At 40.0% G+C, this 27,616-nt stretch overlaps 2 protein-coding genes across 3 annotated transcripts in view; one reads left to right on the plus strand and one right to left on the minus strand.

The window, feature by feature from the left end:
- The first annotated feature begins 12 nt into the window (after positions 1–12).
- Positions 13–6,168, plus strand: PNO1 (partner of NOB1 homolog). The gene is made up of 7 exons (XM_066316487.1): positions 13–243; positions 980–1,129; positions 2,635–2,718; positions 4,226–4,286; positions 4,752–4,869; positions 5,383–5,453; positions 5,910–6,168. The coding sequence occupies exons 1-7, from the start codon at positions 16–18 to the stop codon at positions 5,975–5,977; spliced, it is 780 nt and encodes a 259-aa protein (XP_066172584.1). The 5' UTR covers positions 13–15; the 3' UTR covers positions 5,978–6,168.
- A 1,375-nt stretch (positions 6,169–7,543) lies between these two features.
- Positions 7,544–27,616, minus strand: part of PPP3R1 (protein phosphatase 3 regulatory subunit B, alpha) — a 39,170-nt gene continuing 19,097 nt past the window's right edge. Inside the window, exons 2-8 of one of the 2 annotated variants that reach the window (XM_066316489.1) lie at positions 24,487–24,798; positions 24,360–24,384; positions 22,182–22,221; positions 13,639–13,815; positions 12,186–12,245; positions 11,189–11,373; positions 7,544–9,749 (exon numbers count right to left, since the gene is read on the minus strand). In XM_066316489.1, the coding sequence (XP_066172586.1) occupies positions 9,702–9,749; positions 11,189–11,373; positions 12,186–12,245; positions 13,639–13,815; positions 22,182–22,194 (483 nt within the window). In that variant the 5' untranslated portion in view covers positions 22,195–22,221; positions 24,360–24,384; positions 24,487–24,798 and the 3' untranslated portion in view covers positions 7,544–9,701. The remainder of the gene's footprint in view (positions 9,750–11,188; positions 11,374–12,185; positions 12,246–13,638; positions 13,816–22,181; positions 22,222–24,359; positions 24,385–24,486; positions 24,799–27,616) is intronic. The other variant, XM_066316488.1, reaches the window with a different exon arrangement.

A 27,616-nucleotide genomic window follows, 5' to 3' on the forward strand; every position in this document is an offset into this window, starting at 1 on the left:
GACACCGCGGCGGGCATGGACACCGCGGCGGGCATGGACACCGCGGCGGGCATGGACACCGCGGCGGGCATGGACACCCCGGCGGCGGCGGGCGGCGGCTTCACCAGCGTCGTGTCCCGGCGGAACCGGAGGAAGCGGCGGGCGGCCGCCGAGGAGCCGGCGGCGGGGGCTGCCATGGACACGGCGGAGCCGCGGCCCAGCAAGCGGCCGGCGTTCCCGCCCGTGGCCGCTGAGGCGCTGGGGGTGAGCGGGGCCGGGGCTGAGCGGGGCTGAGCGGGGCCGGGACCGAGCGGGGCCGGGGCCGAGCGGGGCCGGGGCTGAGCGGGGCCGGGGCTGAGCGGGGCCGGGGCTGAGCGGGGCTGAGCGGGGCCGGGGCTGAGCGGGGCCGGGGCTGAGCGGGGCCGGGGCCGGGGCTGAGCGGGGCCGGGGCTGAGCGGGGCCGGGGCTGAGCGGGGCTGAGCGGGGCCGGGGCTGAGCGGGGCCGGGGCTGAGCGGGGCCGGGGCCGGGGCTGAGCGGGGCTGAGCGGGGCCGGGGCTGAGCGGGGCCGGGGCTGAGCGGGGCCGGGGCCGGGGCTGAGCGGGGCTGAGCGGGGCCGGGGCTGAGCGGGGCCGGGGCTGAGCGGGGCCGGGGCCGGGGCTGAGCGGGGCTGAGCGGGGCCGGGGCTGAGCGGGGCCGGGGCTGAGCGGGGCCGGGGCCGGGGCTGAGCGGGGCCGGGGCTGAGCGGGGCCGGGGCTGAGCGGGGCCGGGGCTGAGCGGGGCCGGGGCTGAGCGGGGCCGGGGCTGAGCGGGGCTGAGCGGGGCCGGGGCTGAGCGGGGCCGGGGCTGAGCGGGGCTGAGCGGGGCCGGGGCTGAGCGGGGCTGGGGCTGAGCGGGGCCGGGGCTGGGGCTGAGCGCGGCGCTGGGGAAATGCCGTCCCCGGGTCCCCGCTGTCCCTGGTCCCCGCCGTCTCACGGCCCCGCTGTGTCTCGCCCCCGGCAGGTCGGGAAAGGTGAGCTGAGGAAGATCCCCGTTCCGGCCAACAGGTACACGCCGCTTAAAGAGAACTGGATGAAGATATTCACGCCCATCGTGGAGCATCTGCAGCTTCAGATCAGGTTCAATTTGAAAACGAGGAATGTTGAGATCAAGGTAAGGGGAGCAGCTGCTTCTGCCTTCCGCGGTAGCCGAGGGAGAAGGTTGTGTGCAGACCTCCAAGGAAGCCGGAGAGGCTCTTTCTCAGGAACTGCAGGCACAGGACAGGGAGATATGTGCACAGATTGAAAGAGGGGAAGTTTAGTTTAGTTGTTAGGGAATTCTTTTTTTTTTACTGTGAGTGTTGAGTGTTCAGAGCCAGGTTGGACAAGGCCTTGAGCAGCCTGGTTCAGTGACAGGTGTCCCTGCCCATGGCAGGAAACAAGATGATCTTTCTCCAGCCCCTGACCCTTCTGTGATTTTACCTCCTGAAAAGCACGGCCTCTTCTCACTGGGTGTTCTTGGTCCACAGATTAAAGACTAGGGAAGTTGTAAATCCCATATACTGCATGGAAAAATGGAAACTGTGCGGTGTCACACCCCCCTCTGGGATCAAATCTGGCAATTATTGCTTAGAACAAGTAGTTTCTGTGAGTAAAATACAAATCTGTTCCAGAAGGAGCCAGCAGAAGCTGGGGGAGTGTTCCAATTCTTGTTGGAGAAAGTTATGTACTATAGTATTAAGGATTTTCATCTGTGTCTTAGATAAGATTTTGTAGTTCAATGTTTTCCAGCTATTTAAGGCTACCAAACACTTACCTAACAGTAAATAAACAGTATCTTTTAAGGGAGCACTGAATCTTCTAATGCCTCTGTTTGTGGCAGATGATAAGGACCCACAGCATGTGATTTTTCTTTGATGGATTGCACTGGAACACTTCAGGGCACAGACACCAGTATAAACCTGCAAATCTTGCAGATCCTCATTCTTAAACCTTATTCCTCCTGAGGATTGTTCACACCAGGAGTTTTTAAGGGCATATCCAAAGTTTTGACATACGACTCACTGTATTAGCAACACTGACATATGAGATCTTCCAATGTAATAGTGAAAATACAGACAACAACAGGAATTTTACTTCCTAACCATGAAATGTTATCACAAGTTTGATGGCAGAAACTGGAGGAAAGATGACAGAATTATCCCTTATTTACGCTTCCTAGAGATAACTTCAGGGGAAGGGTACAGAGGAGCAGAACTCCTGCAGTTTCACTCATTAACTGTGCAGGAGAAAACCCTGGGATTCTAACACCACTTTTTGGTATGAAATGATGTCTGGTGAAAAGCTGTTTTGTTCTTATCAAGCTGATTTCATTTTGGCCATATCCATCATGAATATAAAACTTTGAAATGAGTTTTATTCACCTGCTAAGGCATCTTTAGAATATTGTCGTTAGAATAACTCTCCTGCCATCTCCATCCTTCTCTTTTTTCTGCTGTTTGCTGTTGCAGTTTAGTTTGTGCTGGTTTGGGGTTATCTCCACCCAAAGGGCTCTCCTCAGTCAGTGGTGGATTTTCAGCAGCTTTTCTCTTCTCTCCTCTCCAAGCACAGGCTGAATTTTTAAGTTCTGTTCCTAACTTGCCTGGTCTCAATTTGCAAACATAACTTCTTGTCTTGCAGACTTGTCAAGAGACAAAGGATCTCAGTGCTCTGACAAAAGCAGCTGATTTTGTAAAAGCCTTCATACTTGGATTTCAAGTAGAGGTGAGTCTCCCAACAACCAGATTGTGAGACTGCTCCAGTTTGCTGATCTGTCCCTGGCCTCTCTGCAAATTACAGTAAGAAAGAAAGAAGGAAAAATCCTTAGGTGGTTTTCTAGAAATTGTAACTGGAGTAGACATCCACTTCTTAAGATAATGCTGGATAAAGAAGTAGCCTTCAAACAGCACATAAACAGGGGACATAGATTGTGTGAGACAAGCATAAAACAAAGATCTGTCTCTGAGGTACTCTGCACAGGAAAAGAGTGCACATTTTTCTTAAGCCCAAGCCAATAACCTCCATTCTGTGCAAATCTCACAGAATCACAGAATTAACTAAGTCAGAAAAGACCTTTAAGATTATCAAGTCCAACCTATGACTTTATCAACTAAACCACGGCACTGAGTGCCACTTACAGTCCTTTTATAAACACCTCCAGGGATGGGGGGACTCCACCAGCTCCCTGGGCAGCCCATCCTAGTGCCCAGTCACTCTTTCTGTGAAGAGCTTCTTCCTAATGTCCAGCCTAAACCCTTCCTGGTGCAGCATCAGAGTGTGTCCTCTTATCCTCTCACTGATTGCCTGGGAGAAGAGACAGACTCCACATTGCTGTACTCTCCTGATTTCAGGCTGTTATAGGGAGTGATAGGCTCTGCCTGAGCCTCCTTTTCTCCAGGCTGAGTCCCTCCAGCTTCCTCAATCACTTCTCAGAGGATTTTTGTTCCAGGTCCTTCATCAGCCTTGCTGCCCTTCTCTGGACACATTCAAGCATCTAAAAGTTGTCTTAAATTGGGATGCCCAAAACAGTTCTGGACACAGCATTCAAGGTGTGGCCTAAACAGTGCCAAGTACGGGAGAATGATGACTTCCCTGCTGCTGCTGGCCACACTGTTCCTCATCCAGGCCAGGATGCCATTTGCTTTCTTGGCCATGTGGGCACACTGCTAGCTTGTGTTCAGTCAGCTGAACCCCCAGGTCCCTTTCTGCCTGGCTGCTGTCCTGCCACTCTGTCCCCAGGCTGCAGCCCTGCAGGCAAGCATTGTGGCCAAGTGTAGGACTCAGCATGTGAACTTATTAAACTTCCTATCAATGGATTTGGCCCCTCTATCCAGCCTGTCCAGGTCCCTCTGCAGAGCTTTCCTACCCTCCAACACATCAACACTGGCAGCTTGGTGGCATCTGCAAATTTGCTGAAGGTGAACTCAATCCCCTCGTCCAGATCATCAGTAGATACTAAATAGGACTGGGCCTGTTGGAGAAAACAAACCTCCTATTTTCAGTGTTGTAGGGGCTGCTCTGGTTTCACTAGCACTGGGGAGGCAGGGCTGAAATCAGGGGCATCCAAGCCGCGGTGGGCTTCTCTAGATGGAAATATTTGTATTGCTGTTGAAGAAATTATTCTTTAGACTTAACTTTAGCTATTATTTGCTAGGTTATGTGTATAAAGAGAACTACAGCTTTCAACAGTACTAAAACAAAATAACTGATAACAGATCTCCTGCTCTTTCAGGATGCCCTTGCTCTCATCAGATTAGATGATCTTTTTCTAGAGTCGTTTGAAGTTACAGATGGTGAGTATTCAAGAAGTCATGGGTACATCCTGCTGGTGTGGGTTTGTTTTGTCTTTCCCTCTGCTCCACTTGTATCATTTGTCCTCAAGGATCAAGGAAGCCAGAAACATCTAATTTTATGTAGTACTGGCACTCCTGTAGAGCAGGATCTGAACCTGATCTACTTAATTTCTACCAGTGTTAACTTGGTACACTTTGACTCCATTTCCTCACATGAAGTGCAGGGCCTTCCTCTGCAGTTCTGAAGGAGACTTTCACATGCCAGAAACCCTGTGTCAGCACTGGATGCAGTTTGGACTGTAAGTAAAAAAAAAAAAAAAGTTGAAATCCAGACGGATCTGTGCTGACCACTGAAGTTGCTTTTGTAGTACTTGGCATGAGTTCTTTCCAGCAACTTGACCAAGAGAAACATTAACAGGAACACACACCACTACAGTTACCCTGAGCATGCTCTTCTCATTTCAGTCAAACCTTTGAAAGGAGATCATCTGTCAAGAGCAATAGGGAGGATAGCAGGGAAAGGTGGGAAAACCAAATTCACCATAGAGAACGTGACCAGGACACGTATCGTTCTTGCTGACGCGTAAGTACAGAGTGACTTCCTTCCTCCTGGGCAAAGCACAACCCCTCAGTTAAGCCCTCTGCAAGGAACTAAGAGAACTTAAATTTTATGAAACTGTTGGAGAGTAGTAGTGAGAAAAAAATATTTAAGGGAATATTTTAATGAGCACAAGTTATTTGACCTTTTGTTATGAGAATGACAGTGTCACCAGCGTACCTATAATTCAGTCATTCCCCACAGCATCAGAGTTCCTTCTTGGGAATAATCAAAGCTGAACTCACCAACACAGCAACACTTTGCTCTGGAAGCTGCTACACTGTTAAATTTGCAAATGGTAAAATCTATTTCAAAAGGATTTAGAAGAGTGCAGGTGTTACCTTGGAAGTTGGTTGGGGTTTTTTTGTTTTCAAGTACAGAAAAGAAACTAGTACATTGATACAAAATTCCACAATTATCTCTGACTTCCAATTTTCTATGAACTGTGTAATCTCCTAAGTTACTTTCTGTTAACTATTGCTACTTTGCTTTTTACAGAAAAGTTCATATTTTGGGATCTTTTCAGAACATTAAAATGGCACGAACAGCAATTTGCAATCTAATTTTAGGTAAGTCCTCTTACCTAATCTTATATATATCTACATATAGATCTTACAGTTTGAGAAACTGCTTTGTGGCTCTTAGACTCTTCCCTGTCCTGTCCACACCTACATTTGGAGCAAATAGCTTCCTGGCACTTGGCTTGTTGCTCTTAAGAGAAAAATCTGGGGGAGAAGCAGGGAATCCAGGACTTGCTTTCTGGCTCCAAAACCTTGGCTACATTGCAGAAAGATGTTCTGCTTTTTGATTTAGCTGCAGCATTCCCTAAGGGCTCTCAAAAGCCAGAGAGAGCAACCCACTCTGAAAGCAGAAGCTGAACTCTGCACTTGCAGTGAGACAGAGTGACTCTTGACTATCCATCCTTTGGCTTAGTTCTCCACTTTGAACACAGGTGTGAGCACAGCACATGCAAATTTGTGATAAATTACATAGTTTCCTCACTAGATTTGTGCCTTCTTCTGCAGGAAGTCCTCCATCCAAAGTCTATGGCAATATCAGGGCAGTGGCCAGCAGAGCAGCTGAGAGGTTCTGAGCTGCACCACCAAGGACTGGGCTGGAAGTCCAGGTTCCTGGACACCAGAGAAGCCTAGAGCCACAGAAGCCATCAGTTTTCTGCTGGATTTGGAAGCCCAGAAGAAAACCAGGACTGTTTTGTGGACATGTAGTCTGATTTGAAAATACCTAATGTTTCTGTCTAGTCATTAAAAGGTATTTTAAATTGTGTCTATATCAAAAATCCATGATTTTACTTGTACAGCCTCAAACAAAAACCTGCTTCATGATGGATTTTCTGAACAGACTTAAGAGGCTGTTTCTTCAGAAAGCCTTGTTGTTTATAAATGTTTTGAGCCTAAAGGAATTGGCAGACTTAAGCATTTATAACCACACATCATGGTTAAGTATCTTCCTGAAAAAAGGAGGAGTCAACTGGAATGCAGAGTTCAAGGGTAGGCTATCCACTGAGTCACTGCTGCTGCTGGAACAATGCATCACATGATGAGTAAAATGAAGAGGTAGGTAACGTATTTGAACTGAATCCTGAACCTGCACATATATAGATTTCTTAGTTCCTAAAACTGATCTGTAAGGACAGCCTAATGAAGCCAAGAGCCACCAGGTTAAGTACTGGTGGTACACCAGTACAGGTTTCCACCAACAACTCTAAGGTCCTGTGTGTCTCTTTAAAATGTTATACAAGTAGCATAAAGCAACAAAAGTAAGGGGAGAAATCAGAGTGACCAGCCCAGTATGATTCAAAAATGGACCCTCTTCTTCTAGACCTGCCAGGCAACCTTCTGCAAAGTGTCTTGCAAAATAATTAAGTTCAGGCTTGGGAATGAAAACAAACTGAAATGAGATTATCAAACACTCAAGCAAATTCAGTAAGCATTTAGGTCAATGTCTAAGTTTCCAGAATAGCACTTCACAGTATGGGGGTACCACTGCAGCCAAACTGATTCAAGCCTTCAGTTGTCACAGATTTAAGACCTGCAGGAGTTACTCAGCACACAGAGTTTGGCAGTCTGAGCTCACAGGGGACAGTGTGCACATCCTGAGCAGCTCCAGGTGCTCCTGGTCACTGTGGTCTGTTCCTTGGCTGCTTCTAATTTATTTCAATTAGCTTGATAGGCAAGGAAGAGTGAGGCAAGAGCACACAAAATTAATATTTATCCTAAATTAGTTGCATACAGACACTGACCCAAAACAGCAGAAAGGAGAGGGCAGCACCCAGAAGGTCCAAATTCCTGCAGCCCAAAGAGCACAGCACAGACTTGTTCTGAGACAGGAACTGCCTTTTATTCTCCACCTACATTAATGTTAAGGTGGGTTGGGGTGCTTTTTAAACCACTTTCCACAGGGATTTCAAACAAAGTATGTTACCCACTTTGAACATTTAGCAAAGAGAACCAGATGTGCCTTTAAACCACCTCAGCATGTCTTGAAATATTGAAATGAACCCTGAAAGTGTTCAGCACTGTGGAGTTTTTCAGTAAATCATAATAATCGAGGAGTGGACAAAAAATGATGAACAAGATTTCTTCAGAGCAAGGTGCAGAGCTGCTTTAAGGTGAATAGGAAAGGTACTCAGCACCCCAGCCAAGGTTCAAATATTTTATTTTGTATTCATACAGTATGAAGGTTCTTATAGTTCCCACAATATATGATGTAGCATGCAGAGGAAAAACTAAACATTCAACATAAATCATTTTTTCCCCACACAAACTGGAAAAAAAAAAAAAAAAAAAAGAAAAAAAACCCAAAAACCTCATCCCTCCCCTTCCAGTCCCCCTAAAGAAATAACATTAGCACTAATTTCTATAATGCCAGCCAAGATATGCACAAGCAAGAAAAACTGAAAGCATTTGCTAAAATGTTTGTAACAAATACTTATGTACAAAAAATTCACAAAAGACTAATTCCCCCTTGAAGCAGAGCACATGGCAGTTGACACTGGAACAGATACAACCACTGGCTGGGATTATAAACCACGTACTGATCCAGAGGAAGAAAAAAGTTAACATGTAGTGGAGATTTTTTTTGTTTTTGAACATGAACATTTACCAAAGTTTGGCAACATTATCTCTTTAATTATGCAAATGATGTAAACAAGAGGAACATTTCAAATCGATCTACATGCAAAACTTCATGTCATGCAAGGACACTAAGCACCTGGATTTCTCTCTCACAGACAGAGCCCATGATGTGCAGCACTCAGTTGAAGGAACAGCTATGGCAGACAGGTGCTCGATTGAAGAGGTTCAGACAACCTGCACTTTTCACTGCTCATTACAAAACAATTTATTATTTCTTTTTAAATAGAAAAACTACTATACAGGAAAGATGTACTGTCCTAAAAAAATCTAGCAAATGTTTTTCTTCCAGCCAATAGTACCACTGCAGAAAAGGGAAGGGATGATATAAAGTTGTAAAACATGGCTCGCTACTTTTATATCACACAAATAGATCAAGTTACCTTCCATTACAAATTATGATATGGACAAATCTAGAAAAGAAAAAAAAAATTCTCCAGGAAAAGGACTGGAGAACTGCAAGAGGTATAAATTTAGATAGTGTGAAGTTTTCCTCCTCTATGGCATAGGTTAACAAGATTTCCCCCCTGTATGAATCATATATACATATATATATAAAATATTACCAGTTATTTAGCTACCTGTAGTATTTTTTAAATGCAAGGGGGAAAACTATCATGGGTGAAACAACAGAATTTAAGTGGCAAGGACATTTTATAACCTAAGTACTGTATAAAATAAGTAGATGGGAATCCTGCACAGTTATGTTGATCCTAATTCCATTAAGCTAAGCACAAGAGAAAAAAATCATGAATGCACCTACCACCTTAAGCAGCTGTATCTAAACTGAACCCAGCAGAGCAGAGTTGCCTTGGCTTCAGGACAGCTGTGACTGCTCCCAGTTCCTGGGTCACAGCCATCAAAGCATTCTGCAGTCACTATATGCACACGAGGACTAGTTCTTGGCAGTAGCATTAAACTATATTCTCATATTAAGTAGAACTGTACTAAGTTATTTAGCAAAGAGACACAGTCCCTGGTAATATATTAACAGGTATAAATAAACGTAGTCTCCCGTGTTACAAAAAAAAAAAAAAAAAAGTAATTAAGGTGATTTAATAAGAAGCAATGCTTTGTCAGCCATTCAATATATAGAAACATCTGAACAGTCACAGGAAAAGGAAAAGAGTTGACCTAAGACCCAGTTAAAATTTTACATTCTTCTACTATATATATAAAACTGTGTGAAATAAAAGTAAGGATGTATATCCATATATTGAACTGTTAATATTCTGCTTGGCACTTTGTACTCTAGTTTTGTTTCTGAATCAAGTATATTAAATTAAAGCCCACCTAGCTACTACATATAGAAAGCTACATATATATCTATATATAAATACACACATATATATATATAGATAGATATTTCCTTGTTATAAAAGATGAAGAAAAATAAATTAAAAAGCCAACCCCTTCCCTTTCTCCGCCACACTGATATGCTCTTTCCATCTTTGCTGTCCTTCAGACTTTAAAGTGCTACACTGAGTTATTGAGAGAATCAAAGTTCAATAACACTTAGTTGGCTTCATGAGGCTCATGTTGGAAAATGTGGCTTCACAGAGAAAAATACTTCCATTTAAATACACAGAGAGCATTGCTGGACGTCTGGAGCAGATCTTCAGAGATGGAGAAGAAAGCAAAAGTGTTGGGTGGTGCCCTACAGAGTCACACGTCTACGACCATCTTTTTGTGGATATCTAGGCCTCCTACAACCTGGGAGAAAAATATGGTTCAGAAAGATGAGAATTGAAAGTTAGCAAGGGGTAAAGAACACATTCAATAGATGCACTGAGGTCAATCACAAAGGCAGTACTTCCCTGGCGTCTCCAAACCGATTTACATTTTACAAGTACTGTGAGAGATGAAATTAATTATGTACAAACCCAGGTAGTTCTATGTTAGTACAATTTACATGCTCAAAGGCTGAAAACAAGTGCAAATAATACCATTTTGGCATTCCTCTCCATCTCATATCATGACCTTGTAGTATATTTGTGCATTTTAAATAAAATGGTGACTTCTAAACCACCCTGTATAACTACGAACCTTCCCAGGAAAAGGAAAGGGCCTAAGGAACAGCAGCAGGATTTCTAACAGAACAGCACACACCCAGGAAAGCATTACCAGCGTGTTCACAGGTGTGTGATGCATGCAGAGCAGAAGGAAAAAAGAGAGGTGCCATGTCAGAGGAACATTTTATATCATTTTAGAGGAACAAGATTCCAAGGCCAAATGCTATGGGCCAAAGACAACAAATGGAAAAGTGTTTTTGCAGATACTCAGCACCAGATTCAGAGAGGATAAAATGCATGATGATGTGCAAAGAATAAGATGCTGTAGAACTGAAAAGTGTCTTGTCAAGAGGTCAACAAAAACTGAACTAATTAAAAGTAAGGAAGAGGAAAATCCATCAGTAGCACAAGGCAAGAAGCTCAAAGACGAGGGAACATCACATTTGATGGATGGCTGAAGATGAGAGACCAGTGCAAGAAATAAACCAATAATGCACTAACCCAGGCATTTGCAGGCTGAAGCTCTAACTTCTTTGCAGACAAAATGTTTTTTACATGATGTCACAAAAATAATTAAACTTTTTTAAAAAAATCCCCAAAATGCAAAAAAATAGAACTTTTTTACTCTAGTAGCTGATGGGATGGCAGATTGCCACCACCCTCCCTCCTCCTCTTTTTTTTTAGAACTCACTTTTTTTTGAGTATGAACAGGTTATGTTTGAACTGAAGTTGTAAATTCAAAGATGAGGGAAAAAAGCAATGCCCAAACCATGCTATCCAGGGCATCTTCCTTAATACACTGCTTAAAATCAATGTGTAAACACTCATTTTTGCAATTTTCAAAGGATCAGGATCCAATGTGTCTTTACTTTTTTGGTAAAAGAATTTAAAACTTGCTGTCAAGTAATGAAATACATATATTTAATTTACTATCTATTTAATCATACCTATACCATATATATGGGTTGAAATAAGCCCCTTCAAGCATTAAATGCTACATTAAAGCATTCTGTTCAATAAACCTCTAAGTTCTTCAAAGGTGCCTTTCAAATGTTTACTTTTCTTCCAGAGCAGCATTTGAGAGTTTTTTTTTTTTCCTCTCTCTGTAAATGACACAAGTTTTCTTTAGATGTTACTTACAGCACAGAATTCTTCAAAGGATATTCTTCCATCACCATCCTTATCTGCATTAATTATGGTTTTATCTACAATTTGCTGTAACTGAGTGTCTTTGAGATTGTTCCCAACCATCATCTTCAGCACCTGGAAGAGCTCTCCATTTGAGATATAACCATCTTTGTCCATATCATAAATGCGAAAAGCAACTGCAGAAGTAAAACAAACAAACAAACAAATTCAAAAATGAATAAACCATCCATTTGGTAGCAACTGTGCTTGGGAAATAGTACATACTAACTTTAGAAAACACCTGAAATTGTTTCAGCACCAGCAGTAAAAGCATTCTGTGAACACCAAAAAGGAAAATCTTCCCTACCACCACAAGTAAAGGATCCAGGAAGCAAAAAATTTACAACCTTCCAGGAAACAGGTGACTCAAAATCCCATCTGGTTACTTTGCTGCAAACAACTTTTGGCACCAAGACTGAATTTATTTTTAAACATTTCAGTCTTAGTTACTGGAAGCTACATCCGTAACTGAACCTGTTTCTTTTTTACTCCTAAAGTCTGGGTCTGGAGATGCAGTTCTGAAACGAGAATTTGATGCTTTCCTATTGTAATAGCAAAGAATTGAGTATTATTCTTAGGCCCTGTAAGTTCAGAGACCATTATAGAATATTGAAAGAAATATTAAATTAAAAGAATATTTAAGAATATTCTTAAATATTCTATTTAAGAACAGCAAGCTGTTCTTAAATGAATTTACTTCTTGAAAAAACAGAAAGCAACTGGAATTCTTCAGAAAGCAAGCAACCTCTACCAACCTTCCATGCAGAAAAGAGTGCTAACAAATCTTCACACAAATAAAGCACAAAACGTGCAAAAAGCTTACAATCTACTTTCATGATTTTCCACTCTTTAGAACAATTAGGATTTGCCTTTGGATCTTAATCTCAACTTACAAAAGTGTATTTTTCAGGATCAGAAAATTTTTGTGAAGGAAAATCAAAATACTTACACCTCAACTTCTGTTCTTTATCTCCTTTGACACTGAACTGGGAGACGCCTTCTATAAATTCTAAATAATGCAAAGAAAACATGTATAAAAAAAGCACATTTTTTAATTAACAAAAAAGTCAACATTGAGAAAATTTTAGAAATTGTTAAAGCAATCAAATCTTTAAAATACTGCCTACCTTGAGACACCTAAATGTCTGCATACTTTGATATTTAATGTTTTTCAGTGGAAGGAACCCCAAATCCAATGTAGCACTCACTAAACACACTTGGTCACACTAGGATTTAAATTAATCTGTTGCTAGATCTTCACAAGAACCTGGCAGAAAACTCTTAAGATCTTTACTAAAGCTACTCCAGTTGAGATTCTAATTGTAAAACGCCTCTCAATCCTGGTTTCTCAACATAAAGAACTACACAAACTGAAAACTGCTTTTTAAGAAATACTAAAATAGTATTTTTTATGAAAGAAAATTGATTTTGCCAACTTCTGTTCCCTCCCAACAGGAACAACTCTTGATAACTGTTAATCACATGTCATAGACAACATGATCATCATTGTTCATGACTATTTTTTACAAGGGAATTTTGAATAGTTCCATGCAACAATTACTGCTTCTGATCAAAACTCAACATTCTGGTTGTACTGTAACTATCCCTAAAGACATTTAAGGGGTTTTGCAAAGGTTAGTAGCCCATGTATATTAATACCTTATGTAAAATGTCAGTCTGTCAGTATAAATAAGATTTAAGTTCTTTCTCCAATTTAAAAAAAAAAATGCAAGACTGATTAACCTTCTCTAGTCATAAGCAACAAGAAATACTAAGTATTCCTTGAAGAAGAGTTACAAACATAATTTCTAAGGGTCAGAGACTGTTTAAAGATGAATTAATGAGGAAGATTATAGCCTGTTGGCCTTTTAATCATGAATATTTAAAACATATGTAAAATTTAGACAAATGTACTAAATCAAATCTTCTGGGTTGCTTGGAATTTTTTTTCTTCTAGTGTCAATCTAAGATCTACCTATAAAGAATCTCATAAAAGAATCTCAACAGAGAAACCTGGGCTCTTTCCTATTTTCTAAATACTCCAAAGGCCAGATTTCATTTGTATATTGGGATAAATACAACATATGCAGAAAGACACCACTTAGCCTACCACACTTTCTTCAGTCTCTCCTCAGCATCAAAATTACGAGTCTAAATTGGTGTACTTTAAGAGATTTTTAATGAGTAATCCTCAGTCAGCATGACCTTAGAAGCCATTACTAAACAATCTGCTCTAAGCATTTCACTCAGAAGTGCCCTAACGCAGAGAAACTAGTTTTACTGGTTTTATTTACTTGCACTTGGATTTAGCGCCTTGTTTTAACAAATCTTCTTCACCTCTCCTCTCAGATGAAGAAAACCATGAATTCTAAAGCTCTAAGTCACAGAACGCTGTGCCTTACCTTTGAAATCCACTTCTCCATTGCCATCTGTGTCAAATATATCTATTACTCGCTGTACTAATGGGTTCTGTTGCAATTCAGGTAAAGACATGAACTCTTCCACGCTCAGAGAACCAGAGTTGTCCAAATCAAGCTTCTTAAATCTCTTTCCTAGTCGTTTTATCTCATCAGCATCAACTGAAATGAAAAACAACCCCAGCCTTAATCTCAGACAGGCTTCAGTAAACACTCTGCAGTTAAACACAAGGCACATTTCATTGCTTTCCTACAAGATTTTCTCCTACTTTATTATAACTATTAAACACCCATTAAGATACCATGAAATTCTAAAGACAAACACTCTTTTATTTTAAATAAGACTTACCTTTTTTTCTCCCTGCACCTGCCATAATACAGTTATTAGCCTTGTGACTCACTGAATACCATATGCTGACACAACATTTTGAAGGATTGAGGATGCTTAGCTAGCTAGTTCTTAGTCAGACAGCTCTTACAAATACCAGATATGAAGAAATTAAGGAAGAGACCAAGTGTTCTCTGAAGGAACTGGCATTATGTTTACACTAGACTAATAGAATATGTTAGAAAGACAATTATATTCAAGTTATTAGCAAAATTAGTGCTTCTTCAGCACACTGAACATGAAATCTCCTGGGATATGTGTCAAGTTAAGCAGGTTAACAGTCCTACTGTTAACAAGCTATCTCTCACCTACTCAGAACCCTCTGACTGACCCAAGATCATTTTTCCCCCCATCTGTAGCCACAACCTGCATACAGCATTTTTTTTTGTCCCAGAAATTAAAGTAGATTCACCTTCAGCAGCAGTACCTCATCTAATCTCTTCAAATTTATAGGGAATCTCAACTAAAGCATTTACCTACTACCCTATTTTACACATCTGATTATGCCAGGAATAGACTAAAACTGTGAATCCATAAACACAATTAAAAGCAATCTTGTATTTTGCTACTGCTGAAAAGCTTGAAAAAATTTCCCTGTAACAACCTGAAAACATCCTGTCAGCAGCTTTATTTATGAGATCCAAGTCTGTTCGCATGTTGCTCACCACTTTTGGCTACAAAGGAGGAACTGAAGTTCTTAGGAAGCCTTGAAGGAGCCCAGCACAGAGCAAACCACAGCAAACACACTTTGCTGAACTGCAAAGTGCTGCAAACTCCCCCTACCAACCTTGTCCTGAACATGAGCAGTTCCCTCAGTATTTCCTAGCTCCATTTAGAAGTGTGTTTGCTCCAACGGTAACAGAAATTGTATCTTCTCTTCAACAAGGCACATACATCCACCTGATCCATTTCACATCACATTAGTACCTTAGAGGCTTCTGTAAAAGTGCAGCATAAAACCAAACAGCTCTGAGTCTTTTTAATACCTAAGGTCAGCCAACCTACAGAGCGTGATGTTTTAAAACTGTAACCAACTCAAAGACCTGATCCTCTACCAACAGTAACCAACTTCCACTTCAATTCTTTGATATCCTTGTCTACAAACCAACGAGACACAAACACAGAGTCCTCAGGACTGTACAATTTCAGAATGAAAGAGAGGCCTGACAGAAGTCCAACTGCACAAGATGATTTTCTGACCTCCTGCAGTCAGTCCCACTTACTGCTTGCAACTGCAGAGGCAAAGGGCAAAAAATAGTCTACAGTCTCAGAATAATCTTCTCTTTGCAGTGCCATAAAGCGACAGATTCTGCCTCTTGGGCTATAAAATGAGCACTAAACCTAATTTGCTTTCCTTGTTTTCTAGTTAGCAGTGTGGTATTTCACGTAATTAACCTCTCAACTGCAGTGAAATACTCCTTTTAGCCCAGTTTGTGCAGAAGCAAACCAGAACTGAATCTGGAACCCCTCCAGATGACACAGAAGGGAGATGGAGCACCATACAGTGACCTGGAGATAGAACATCATCATGTGACTAAAAGAACACAGTATTAAAAAGGAATGGGCAAAGCAGAGCTCCACAGGCCATTTTATGAGTTCCAGCAGCACAAAATGCTGCTTCTCACCAATACACTGAAGGTATTTGCAAACTTTTACTGCTGTACACAGAAACTCTTTTGCTTCCACTCATCCTCACTCCCAGTCCTGCCACTGGACAATTACTGGGCCTACCCCATTGTAATGCAAAGACAGCACCTTGGCAAGCTGCAAATGTGGGAATTTCATTCTTAGTGCAAGCTCTACTTGCAGCTCATATAGAAAATGTTGATATACTCAAAAAATCCTCACAGCACAAGCATTTGAAAAAGCATTAAAATATTAAGGGTGGGTTATCACACTACCTATGTAAGTACATTTCCCCTTGTAAATAAGTGTATGAATAGACATAATTTATACCTGAATTATTTCACTTTAAAACAATTAAACAGCAAACTGAAAGTACTGTCTATGGGGTATAAAATGCACTGTCAGTTTCTTACCAGGTAAGTGGAATCTCACTTCCAGTATTAATAGAAAGACTAATCTTTCCATTTTGGTCTGTTCTAAAGCCTCCTAAGTAACCTGCAATACTTCCTAGTTCTGCAATTTCACAAAATCACAACGGAGAAAAACGATAGAAGCATTAACACAGCTGGACCTCTTCTCTCTTCTCCCTTGCCACAGAAACTACTGAGTCAATGAACTGCAAATTCTCTAACATTTCTAAGTAACGCATAAAAAACTCCTAAGTACCAAAACACAGCAATGAGATTCTCACAAATCAGGATGGAAACATGGAGCTGGTAACACCCTTTCCTCACAACCCAGAGGTCACATTAAAGAAAGTCTTATTTCATTACTTCTGTTCCATTTCTTCATTAGGGAGCTCAAGTCTATGCCATTTCTTCCTCACAAATATAAGAGCAAAGACTGAAAGTAACACCCAGAGTTCTGTTAGCTCCACTTCATAGCAGAACACTAATTACCACACATACAAGCCACTCACACTCTGCTACACAGCTTAAATTGGCACAAAAGACAGACAAGACCAACTTTGCCATTGCAGAGAGACATGCTAAGAAAACAAACTGTTGTCAGAAAGGCATTTTATCTCGAGTTAATATATCTCTAGCAGGAATCTCTACCAATATAAACTATAAAAAGAACATTTTCTTGAGGCATTCAGAAAGTGAACCACTGGACACAGCATTAACAAGCAATGCCATCATCATCTGCTGGGCACAAGAACCACTGTTGGGTTAACCAACCTCGCATTTGCAGGTAACAAGGTCCTTAAATTCAAAAACCAGCAAGTGTAAGAAAAGAATTGTTTTGTTTTGTTTCAAAGATTGTAAGCAAGGTCAAGATTATGGATGACAAAGACAAGAATCAGATCACAGATCACAGGAAGGGGAGGAGGTTGCAGAGGCATGTAAGAATATTTCTCAAGAATGTTTGGTGTTTTGCTAAACTGTAACAAAGCAACAGCTGACAATTCTGGAATTAAGGAGATTTGAAAAATGTTAATTACTCTTTCTCCACATATACACACATCCCTTTTCATAGCTCATACCAGCTCAACTTTAATGCACAGTCCAGGTACAAATATGTGGCAGCAGTTTTGACTAGAAATGGGATTACAAATTTCTCACTCCAAACCTTGAAACATTCAAGCAAAGGGTTTGCCTGCACTGGAGACCTGAGTGAGGTTCTTTTCTTAAGGAGAGTACTGAAAAAAATTAGCATCTCTGCCAAAAGCTGACCAAACAGCAAACTCTTCCAATTTTTTTTTCTGGCAATGGATACACCATGAATGACAGTACTTGGAGGAGGAAATAATGAAAAAGCTAAGTAAATGCAGGACAAAGGAAATTTCCTTTAATAGTTCATGAGCATATAAACTTCTGTTCCTAATGAATGTATCTGGACAAACATATAATCACTGTGTTCATAACTGACTGTACAAGAATTTCATATAAGAATTTCATTATTTTTCCTTAAATATATTGCAGGCACCTCACCTACCATTAAATCTTTTCCACGAGCTGAATTTAAAAAAGCTTATACACTTAAAAAAAATTGTATTTCAGTAGCATTCTTTGTCTTCATAGAACAGCTTAAAGAAATAAGAATACAAAGACAAAATAAGGGATGAATACAACACAGTATAATATGCCTTACATCTGCATACCTTCTGTCTATTCTTTCTTCAGTTCACAGGCTTCATTTCTGCTGACTCTCCCTGCCTATGCTGAATTTACCTAAAAACTATGCAGGTCTTCTGGGGCTTAATATTTGTTTCTTCATTCTCCTTAGGATTTTTAAAGGAAAACAGCATACATTTATGTAGAACAGCAGATTTCCAAAATATCTTATTAATTTTTCTTGTTATTATCTCTCAGAATGCACATATACAACAGTTCCCATCTGAGATGGATGCTCCCCTTTTTTATAAGGCTTTTATTTTCCTCGTCCTTACCAACAGACTTTCTTAAGATTCTGAAATCACTCTCACCGAAGAACAGAGCACTGAATTAAATTTTTAGTGTCTGAACAAAAAATATGACTTTCTGCCCACACAAATTCTCTTTAAGTTCTGCTGGAAATGCAAGGCACAAAGTAGTTCAGATCAAGGGAAAGCTGAGCTGAAAGGACTCATGGTGGCAGTAGCAGACAGAATTTAAGACGACCAGCTCAGAAGACCAGGACAGATAAAAACATCAGGAAATCCTTGGAAGTCCAAGTCCACAGCAGTGTAAAAAGGGTGATCCCACCACTGAGGAGAATCAGGACTGAGCTTTGTTTACACTGTTTGAGGCAGAGTTTGCCTGTGACTCATCAGCACACTCTGAGCAAGCTTGAGCATTCATTGCTCCACCTCAGCTCCAAATTAGCCTTTTTTGTGCTGTACTCCCCAGCTGACAGGGGCTCTGTGCTTCTTGTGCTTTCCAGCAGAATCTGACAGGATCCCATCAGCTTGGCACTGATCCCTCAGCTCACAAACTTATTAACTGGCTGGAAATAATAACTGCTAAGTGCTCTCCTTTAAAATACTTCATTTGCACCAGCATCAAATTCTGCACTGTTCTGTAACACATACCATATTATTTATGTTTATTTCATAATCCATTCTGAATTTTGTTCCCCTTGTAATTAACCTAAGTGGTTCTGGCACTAAAGATTTTTTTTGTTAAAGAAGTATCAATACTTTCAGAAGATTCCTCTTCCATCCAAGTATTAAAATTCTTAGGGCCAACACCTGCTTCATCTCCTGAATTCATCTGCATACATCTAAAAATATGATGAGTCAGATTAAAATGCTTCCAAGAAACTACATGCAAATGCTTTGCCTCACTCCCATTTTAATGCAGGAGTTTTATCTCCCAGTTGCTCAATTTCTAATATGCTGATCCACACTACTGAGTCCCTCACTTTTTCCCCCCAATGCAGCAAAGGATCACCCATTAGATTTTAAAACAATTCTGTTTCAAATTCTTCTGCATGTAACTGATGCTCAGATTAGACTGTAAAAACTCTTCAAGCAGCAACTGAAATTGAAAAAAGTGATTTCAGATAAAAATTAATTCTGTTTTTCCCAGTTAACATAAAGGTACATCGCTAACTTTCTATTAATGTGAGAGACAAAAAGAAAAGAATGCCATAAAACTACAGATTTCTGAAATCCACTACATTCAGTGATGCTTTAACAGGACAATTGTTTGTGGATTAAGAAGCTTCTTACACAATATACACACAGGCATCTGCAAAGGGAACAGACCTTAGGAAAGCTGTGCGTCTCTCAGCAGTTAGGTGCTGAGTACTTCTGAAATCTAAATGTTTACCTCTGTATTTACAGGGTTGTATTTTCAGAAACTTTTCAAATTCTGGCTCAAAGGTTTAACTAACAAAAGCCAGATCAGAGCATGGTCACAGAGAGCCCCATTTCCACTGATTTTTCTAACATGAAATCATTATGGACAAGAATCTTACTAAGGTGTCAGGAGAAATTTTGTAAATCAAACTCATTCTGAAATGAATTTTAAATGTTTCCAGACTCATCTTCCCCCCAGAAGAACGTATAGCAGAGATCCCAAAATAAAACAGACCTTCAGCAAAACTCGCACCTCTACCTACAGTCTCATCTGATTCACAAATATAATGTTTCAGAGCAGCAACCAGGTCAGCCATTTCAGTTTTGGAGATCAGATTTCAAAAAGATGACGCCCTTGAGAACACACTCAACCACTTGTCTTGTATATGCTTACACACAGCTGGCCTAATCCTCTTCATGACTTCAGATGTGTCAATTACAATTCCCTAAGTTAGAAAAGAGATACTACTCTTATCTTAAAATCCAAACACTCGGCCAAAGAGTGTTTATATTAAAAATACTACACTATAAGCTATTCTTTACTCTATTCCAAAATAGTTTCCTCTACATCTTTTTGCTAAGATAAAATTTTCTTATGGATAGATTCCACCATGGAAAGCAGTGGCAGGTTTTCAGTAATTTCTGGCACAGCTCAGGTGAGGAACAAAACCAAACCACTTTAAGGAATCCAACAACACTAATTCACCCCCTGAGAAGGACTAATGTTCTAAAATAAAAGGTTAAAAGAATACATTTGACTATTTAATGTTCATCCTCTATGTGGTATCCTGAATTTGCTTGAGGTAACTGCCAACTTTAACACGAAATTGTTCTTATGAGAAACCAACGTAGCAACTGCAGCAGCAAGCAGAGGTTATGACACAATGCCTCCATGCAAAGAGCACTAATTCATTATTACTAACTGGCAATCTACAAAAGGTGAAAATTCAAAATCCAGATCAGATGATCTTCAAAGACATTGTCTGGCCTTGCCTTGAAAACTTTAGACCTGTCAGTGAGTTTCTGGGAAGCAGCAGGAACAATGAACATTTGAAGAACAGTGTGAACGTCTACTTGGTGGACTTGCTTCCTGGCATGCAGCTGTGCACATCTGTGCCCAAACCTCCTGGCTTTTAGAATACTGAGGCACACAGGATCTTTAAGCACAGCACTGTCACTGCAGTGGCTGGGCCCATCCAAGCAAAGGGACAGTGATGGAGTTATGTTGCGCAGGGACACAGCTGTGAGAAAGGCAAGCAGAGGAAACTTCAATCATGAAAACTTCACATTTCAACAACAACAGCCTCAACACACAGTTTAACCACAGAATATAATGTGAAAATCCTCACACTCTCTGCAATAAAATGTGCAAACAAGTTCAATGATAAACCCTGAGGCTGCCCATTGCTACCAATGAATATAGCTTGTCCTAGAAGCAGAAGTGAAGGATGGCAACACACTGCTTACAATTCTAACATTGACACAACTACCTAAAAAAAAAAATAATTCTCCAGAAACCAGTTTATCCACAACAAAACACTGCCCAATGGAGTAGTAATGTAAGATTACTAAGAATCTACGATTCAGGAAAAAGACATTACTGAAGTCTTTATCAAACACAAAGCTCCAACCATCCATTTGCATTTAACAAAATATACTGAGAGCATTACACAGCTATGCATGATATTCTCAAGTGTTTGCAAATATATGACTCAAATTAGAATCCATGTAGATGTTCCAATTAGGAACTTGCAAATTACCAGCTAAAGCCTCATTTCCCTGGAAAAAACGTATTTAGACAAAGATTTCTCCATGACCAGTTGTTATCTATGACAGTTTGAGTTACAAGAGGCCAACACAAGCATTGTGAAAAAAGAGAGCTAGAAAACCTTGACCTAGATCAAGTCCCTCTCTTGAAGAGAGACTCTTGAAGAGTTACCGTGTTTAAAAACAAGATCTGATTCATCCAAGATAAGGAATTTTATAAAGTGGTTCAGAAGACACATACACACGTCTACACACACTTTTAGGGCTGAAGAAAATCATTCACCAGAAAAAGCAACTAAGAACAGGTACACTTAGCTCAACATCACAAGGACATTTCACAAGACAACCCTTTCTTTGGTCAGCTTTAAGCAAAAAAATACTTTGTCACTTTTACAGAGTAGACAAACCCCATGAGATGGAGCAACGAGTTTCCTTCTCACATTGCCAAAAGCAAGTAACACCAAGTGGGTTCTCACCTAACTGCTTGGCTGCAAGCAATACACAGGGGGGAAAAAAAAAGAGCTCATTTAGCCTCAACCTCTCCTTCTTCTGAGGGCACAAAGGCAGTTTAAGCAAGATACTTCACTCTTAACACAGTACAGACTGCACCAGGAGCTGCTCCACATCCCTGAGCAAATGGCACGAGGACTGAAGGAAAAGCCCCGTGGGCTGAACACTTCACCCTATAGACATCAAGACTGTAAGGTTTTTTTATATATTCTAATGGAAGACTCAAAGAAAACCCTCCAAACTTTAAGAGACTTTTGGTTTAAAGATGGACTGATTTTTGATTTTACAACCTAATAGCAAAATCTATATTATTTCTAAAAGTAATTTTTAACCTTTTTACTCTTTTTATTTTACTTATATAAACCGCGTAACATACATGAGAACCGTACTTATCAACCCCCAAACAAAATTCACTCCTGTGACAATACAGTGTAGCAATTAAAAAAAACTTACAGTGCGAGCACATTTCCAAAGGGTAGCTTGCCTCATTTCCCTGAAACACAACAAGAAAAAAAGAACAAAGTTGCAATTACTCCCAAATTAGCTTTGAGGAAGTATTTAAAATTCAGCACTGTAAAAATCTCAGGCAATCCAAGTTCCATTGTTATGTAAATATGTATATTTCAGACCAAACAATCAGCATCAGGGTTTTATTTGGATAGATCTATGTGACCAAAACATACAAAGAAATATAAAACCATTAAGAGGTCTCCTTAAATGCGAATTCCCATGAAAATGTCAGTTCACAGAATTATGACAAGAACTTCAATCCCATATTCTAAACTCAGAAACACAAACTCACTACTTGTATATTGAGAAAATGCTACTTTTCAACTTAAAAATATTTAATGTCAGAACTTCACAAAACCTGCTTTACCATTTTATTTCATACGCAGAAACAGACACATCCTTATGAATTCCAATGACAAATCTTATTCAATTTACATCATAAAACTGTTTCTTCCCTCAACCACCTGCCCATTCACCCCAAAAAAGGATTCACACAGGAAGAATTATGCAAAAGAAGAGTTTTACACGACCAGAAATTCAAACATAACAGCTTTACATTTAAATATTTCTGTAATGTACTATGCTAGTTCCTGTTTTGTAACTGAATGGAAAGTCAAACGAAGACTTTAAATCCTTGCTACACAACAACACAGTAATAACACAAAAAACTTTCAACTTTGAGGGTATCAACACTTGAAATTTGCACATGTGGAAATCAGCGTGAACTATTGCAATATGAACGCCAAAAAACACCAAAACGTAGTATTTTCCCCCATAATTGCCTCACTTGGAGCCAGAGATCACAATACACACATGCTGAATGACTTTTCTGAATCCATTAGCAAAGGAGCAGCCAGATAACTGAAGAGATTCATAACCACTTCCAAACGCTATGTTTTTAAGGGAGTGTGTTACACAAGAAAACAAAACATATTGCAGATGAGTCTGAGACATTCTATTCAGCAGCAATTCTCCTATGGTGTGGAGCATAAGGGATTCCACAGCTGAGCACTTGCAAAGAAAGGCTCATCAAAATGATACAAAAATCGAACAGAAACAGAGAGATTACTTGACAGAAAGGGAGGAGAGAAAAGAACTACATTTAGCCTAGAAGCTGAAACATGACTGCATTTCCTAATTAGAGCAGGAAGGGCAGAACAAACATCTCATGAATCTAAACATGTCCAAGAGGAGATGTGGTGTTGCATTTTTTTTATCTCAGGAACACTTTCGCTTTGTTTATCCCCCACAACCCACAAGCTCTTTTGCTTCTTTAAAAAAAAAAACGTTCATGCATTTGCTTTCTAAGTAGGGCAGCGAAAGGTACAGCCTTCGTGTCTTCTCAGAGAAAGACAAGGCAGCAGAACAGAAATGCAGCTGAGGACCATCAGGCCAGTAAAACCTCAAAAGCTCATCAGGGATGTTCTTCCAACAAACTAATTACATCGTGGCAGGGAATCCAGAAGAGCAGTGCCACGTGGAAAATATTGCATGGAACCCAACCAAAGTCTTAGGATAAACAGCAAAGACCAAAACAGACAGCAAAAGGCTAGTATGTGCATATGAATATAAAGGGTAGACAATCTAAAACGGGAGAAAGCAGAATTTTGAAACAAGAAGAAACAGGAACCAGGGGATCCAGCTAGGCTGCTCAAGACACGAGGTCATGAAGAGGCAAGAAAAACACCAGACTGGAAGGCTGCAAATTAAAGGAGAAAGTTGAATTAAAACCAGTGCATTTATGCACATGCACATAAATATACAATCTTAACTGCTACTGTTCTGGGCATTTACATCCTTGTTCAGGTCTTGGGAGAAAATTAAATTTCTGGTACAGGCTACCAAAATCAATCTGCCTAAATACACATAAAATGCTTCTGAAAACTGAGCAGGATAAAATGAAGAAATGGGAGTAACAGTTTTCAGTTCATGAACTGAGTAAGTGTAATGTTTATAAGGAGCTTTACTATGCATTTAGATGCACATGCTAAGTCAGAAGCAAGTTATCTAAATGGAGTAGCCTAAAAAAATATTTGGAGATCAGAGATAAAAGTGAATAAACTTCAGCTTAACTTTTCTTTGAAACAGTTACTGCTAAAAAAAAGTGTTCAGAATACTTACCTATCCAGGACTGGATCTTGGATACCTAAAAAGGTAGAAAAATACAGTAAATGACAATGTAAAAATTACATGATTATTCAACATTTTCCACATAGTATTTAAGTCAAGTATTTCAAAAAGTAGTTACCTGATATTGATGTGCTGAACATTCATCTTCACAGTAGAATCCAAATTTTTTGTAAGACTTAAAAAAGGATGTTGAGGGGGCAGGGGAGATTTGATGCAAATAAACATCTGAGCTACTCATGTCAAAATTCCTGTTTGCACTGCTGTGACTTGAACAAACGTGAGGATGGTGCTCTCTATCAAAGCCTTGATCTTCAGAGATTAAGAGGAATGATTTGGTCTCAGGAGCAGGTATTGTTTATCACATTCCATGAGCAGCAGTACAAGGTTGCTTGCTTGTCCCCAAATACAATCAGTATTTCATGTACACACTCTGAGACAGGAGAGAAACCCTCAAACACAAGCACTAAGTGTAGGCTGAATACCCTTCTTGCTCAAGAAGTAAGGATTGTTTAGGCAGGCAATAAGTAAAATGGAAGGTTTAAAGCTATGTCCACGTTCATGTGTTCAGAAAAAAAGCAGGGAGGGAAGCACAGCTATGAGGCACCATTAAGGATCAAATAAACCCTCTAAGAAAAGGGAAAGGAACTGCATACACATTTTCATCTGCACAGTTTTAATGCAAAGAATTAACTAATTTTAACACCAGATGAGGAAGCATTCTAAAGAATGCTGAAAAATAGTCTTTGTGATTGAGTGCACTAACAAAAAATTTGAGTTACTGCAAAGGATCACTATAATCATCTTATCCATTAAAGTAACATTGTGTTTACACTTTATTTTAGAGTTTTAAATTATACTAATCTATAAAGACCAAAGCCAGTGTAAAACTCCAAAGATGCAATTTCATCTGTGACAGAAAAGTTCATTTATACAAATACATCTGTAGACTAACAAGACTCTGACACAGCATAAAATTGTCAAATTTAAAATATGATTATAATAATAGTGTTTCCTGCCAGATATATATTTAGCATACCTCACAAAAAGTGAGAGTCTCTGCTCATACAGACTGTATCAGCACATTTAGAAACCAGTGACACATGATTTGTTGAAGAAATGCAGCTTTTACAGAGTCAACACTCCACAAGAGATTTACTCAGCACCTGCACCCAGTGTAAAACATGTCTTCCTCAGGGGCATCTGGGCATTGCTACCACACTGCTGGAACTCTCCCTCAAGCTGCATCAGTAAAAAAAGCAGCTGAAAAACTACAGATACTTTGAAAATCTTTATACTTTCAGAATAATAGTCTTGAAATTTTCTTAAATGCTATTAGAAGCCTACGAGTTAATTCCCAGTTAAACAGCTACGAAATCATGACTTGTTGGCAGAAATAATTACAGAGAAGGGAGAAGTCCAGAATCTGCTAACAGAAGGCTGACCCAATTCTGAATACTGCAGAAATACCAGTTTCCTAGAGAGAAGTCAAAACACATCACTAAAGGAGCTGACATGACACGTAATGTGCTCCTTTAAGAACAAAAGCGGCTTTTGCATTTTTCTACTAAGAATTCTTTTCTCCTTTCAGAAGCTGTACCTTTTTTACTATGTAAGAATAACCTCTTAATGGACTTAAGCAATTTTATCTTCTGCAAATTCTTTTTTAAAAAAAAATCCTTCTTGATTTTTTTCCCAGCAACTATTTCAAATACTAATCACTGTTTCTTCTTAAGATCAGTTTTGTACGGGCTGCTCAAAGGTACAATAGTTAAGGCAATTATCTTGACAAGTTTCCTCTTAGTGAAAGACATGAAGATCTGTGGATAGAAAATAAAAAAAGGAAATTAGCAATTAGCAAAATTAGTACCAGAATTTCAATTCTTAGCTGCAGTTGTTTATACAAAACAGCCTGTACACAGATATCACACTGCAAAGCAGTTCTTCAGCATATTTTAGTAGAACACTGTTTCTAGAGCTGATTATGCATTACTTTTCTGCATGGTGTGCACCTTTTTGTGAATAGTTCAGAGAGCCAAATTACAGCGTCAGCCCTCAATTAGTTTTCTGCTTTTATAAAGGCAGAAAATGTGCTTAAATGTCAGCAAGCCACAATTTCACCTTAGGACTAAGCTCAAATTTAGTCCTCCAAAGGAGGTGGGGGGTGTGTGAGTCACTACAAATTAATTCCTGGACAGTTTAAAACATTAAAGTTCCTTCAAAGATTCTGATTTGTTTCCACAGCCAGGCAGTTAATTCAGCAAAGGACAGGAGTGGTCTCCTGATCTGTTTAGTACATATACTTGTACTAAAGATTTACTACTTGTCCAAGAACTTGGAGCACTTGTCCAAGATTTACTATTCTCTGCAGCAGCACACAAAAGCCATGTAAGATGTTCATCCTTGTAAACTGCCTTAAATAAGCAAACTGCCTTGTCACGGCACTGGCTGTATCCCCTCTGCACTAGATGTTCCTGCAGTTGTGTTTTTGATGCAAAGGCACCTCTTGGGGTATTGGCAACACAGTGTATGCTGTGCTTCTTGCATCTGCTCCTAAACCTTCTACACTACTAATTACACTGTGAGCAAAAGCAACTTCAGTGGGCAAATGAAGCAGTCCAAGCTATGTCAGCTGGGGACTCTGCATTATCAAGATAGCCAACTTCAATTCTGAAGTTACACAAAAAAGCTGCTTTCCATCAGCCCCTATGAAAACCCAAAACAATGGGAGCATTAAAAAAAAGATGGAAGCAGCTGGCAGCTCAAATTTAAAAGCCCACACATAAGACCCTTCTCTCTGTTTCATAAACACATAAAATGCTTCTATTTCCTCATTCTGCTCCATACTACCAGAATTAATGATTGATGACAATTACCTGCTGTAGAGAATTCTTCCTCCTCCTCTGAGCCCATTTTCCATGAATTGTCACGTTCATAAAGCTTTAACAATGAAGAACTGCTTGGTGAAAAGAAGTTTGATTTTGTTGGTTTATTTTTTTTTTTAAATTATCATTGTTTAACAAGTTACTAGAGCTTTAGCTGTCAGAGGCTGGTATTCCCCATCAAAAACAGCAGGCAAGTAGGAAAACTAAAAATGATGGTACGTGTTTTGAAGGCTCTAAAAACTTCTGCATGAATAGAACATGCCACATGGACACATCTACAGTAGTTTAAAATAAATTTCACACAAAGCCCAGGAAGCTTTAAGTCACTTTATTATTTGAATTTCTGAATTAAATGTTGGTCACAAA

Source organism: Sylvia atricapilla, chromosome 3 (assembly GCF_009819655.1).
Source record: "Sylvia atricapilla isolate bSylAtr1 chromosome 3, bSylAtr1.pri, whole genome shotgun sequence".
In the NCBI taxonomy this organism is placed as follows: Eukaryota; Metazoa; Chordata; class Aves; order Passeriformes; family Sylviidae; genus Sylvia; species Sylvia atricapilla.

Bases quoted from the DNA above. Each gene is read 5' to 3' on its own strand.
- PNO1 (XM_066316487.1), top strand. From the start codon at position 16: ATGGACACCGCGGCGGGCATGGACACCGCGGCGGGCATGGACACCGCG. The intron at 244-979 runs GTGAGCGGGGCC...CGCCCCCGGCAG, and splicing joins TGGCCGCTGAGGCGCTGGGG to GTCGGGAAAGGTGAGCTGAG. The intron at 5,454-5,909 runs GTAAGTCCTCTT...CTTCTTCTGCAG, and splicing joins AATTTGCAATCTAATTTTAG to GAAGTCCTCCATCCAAAGTC.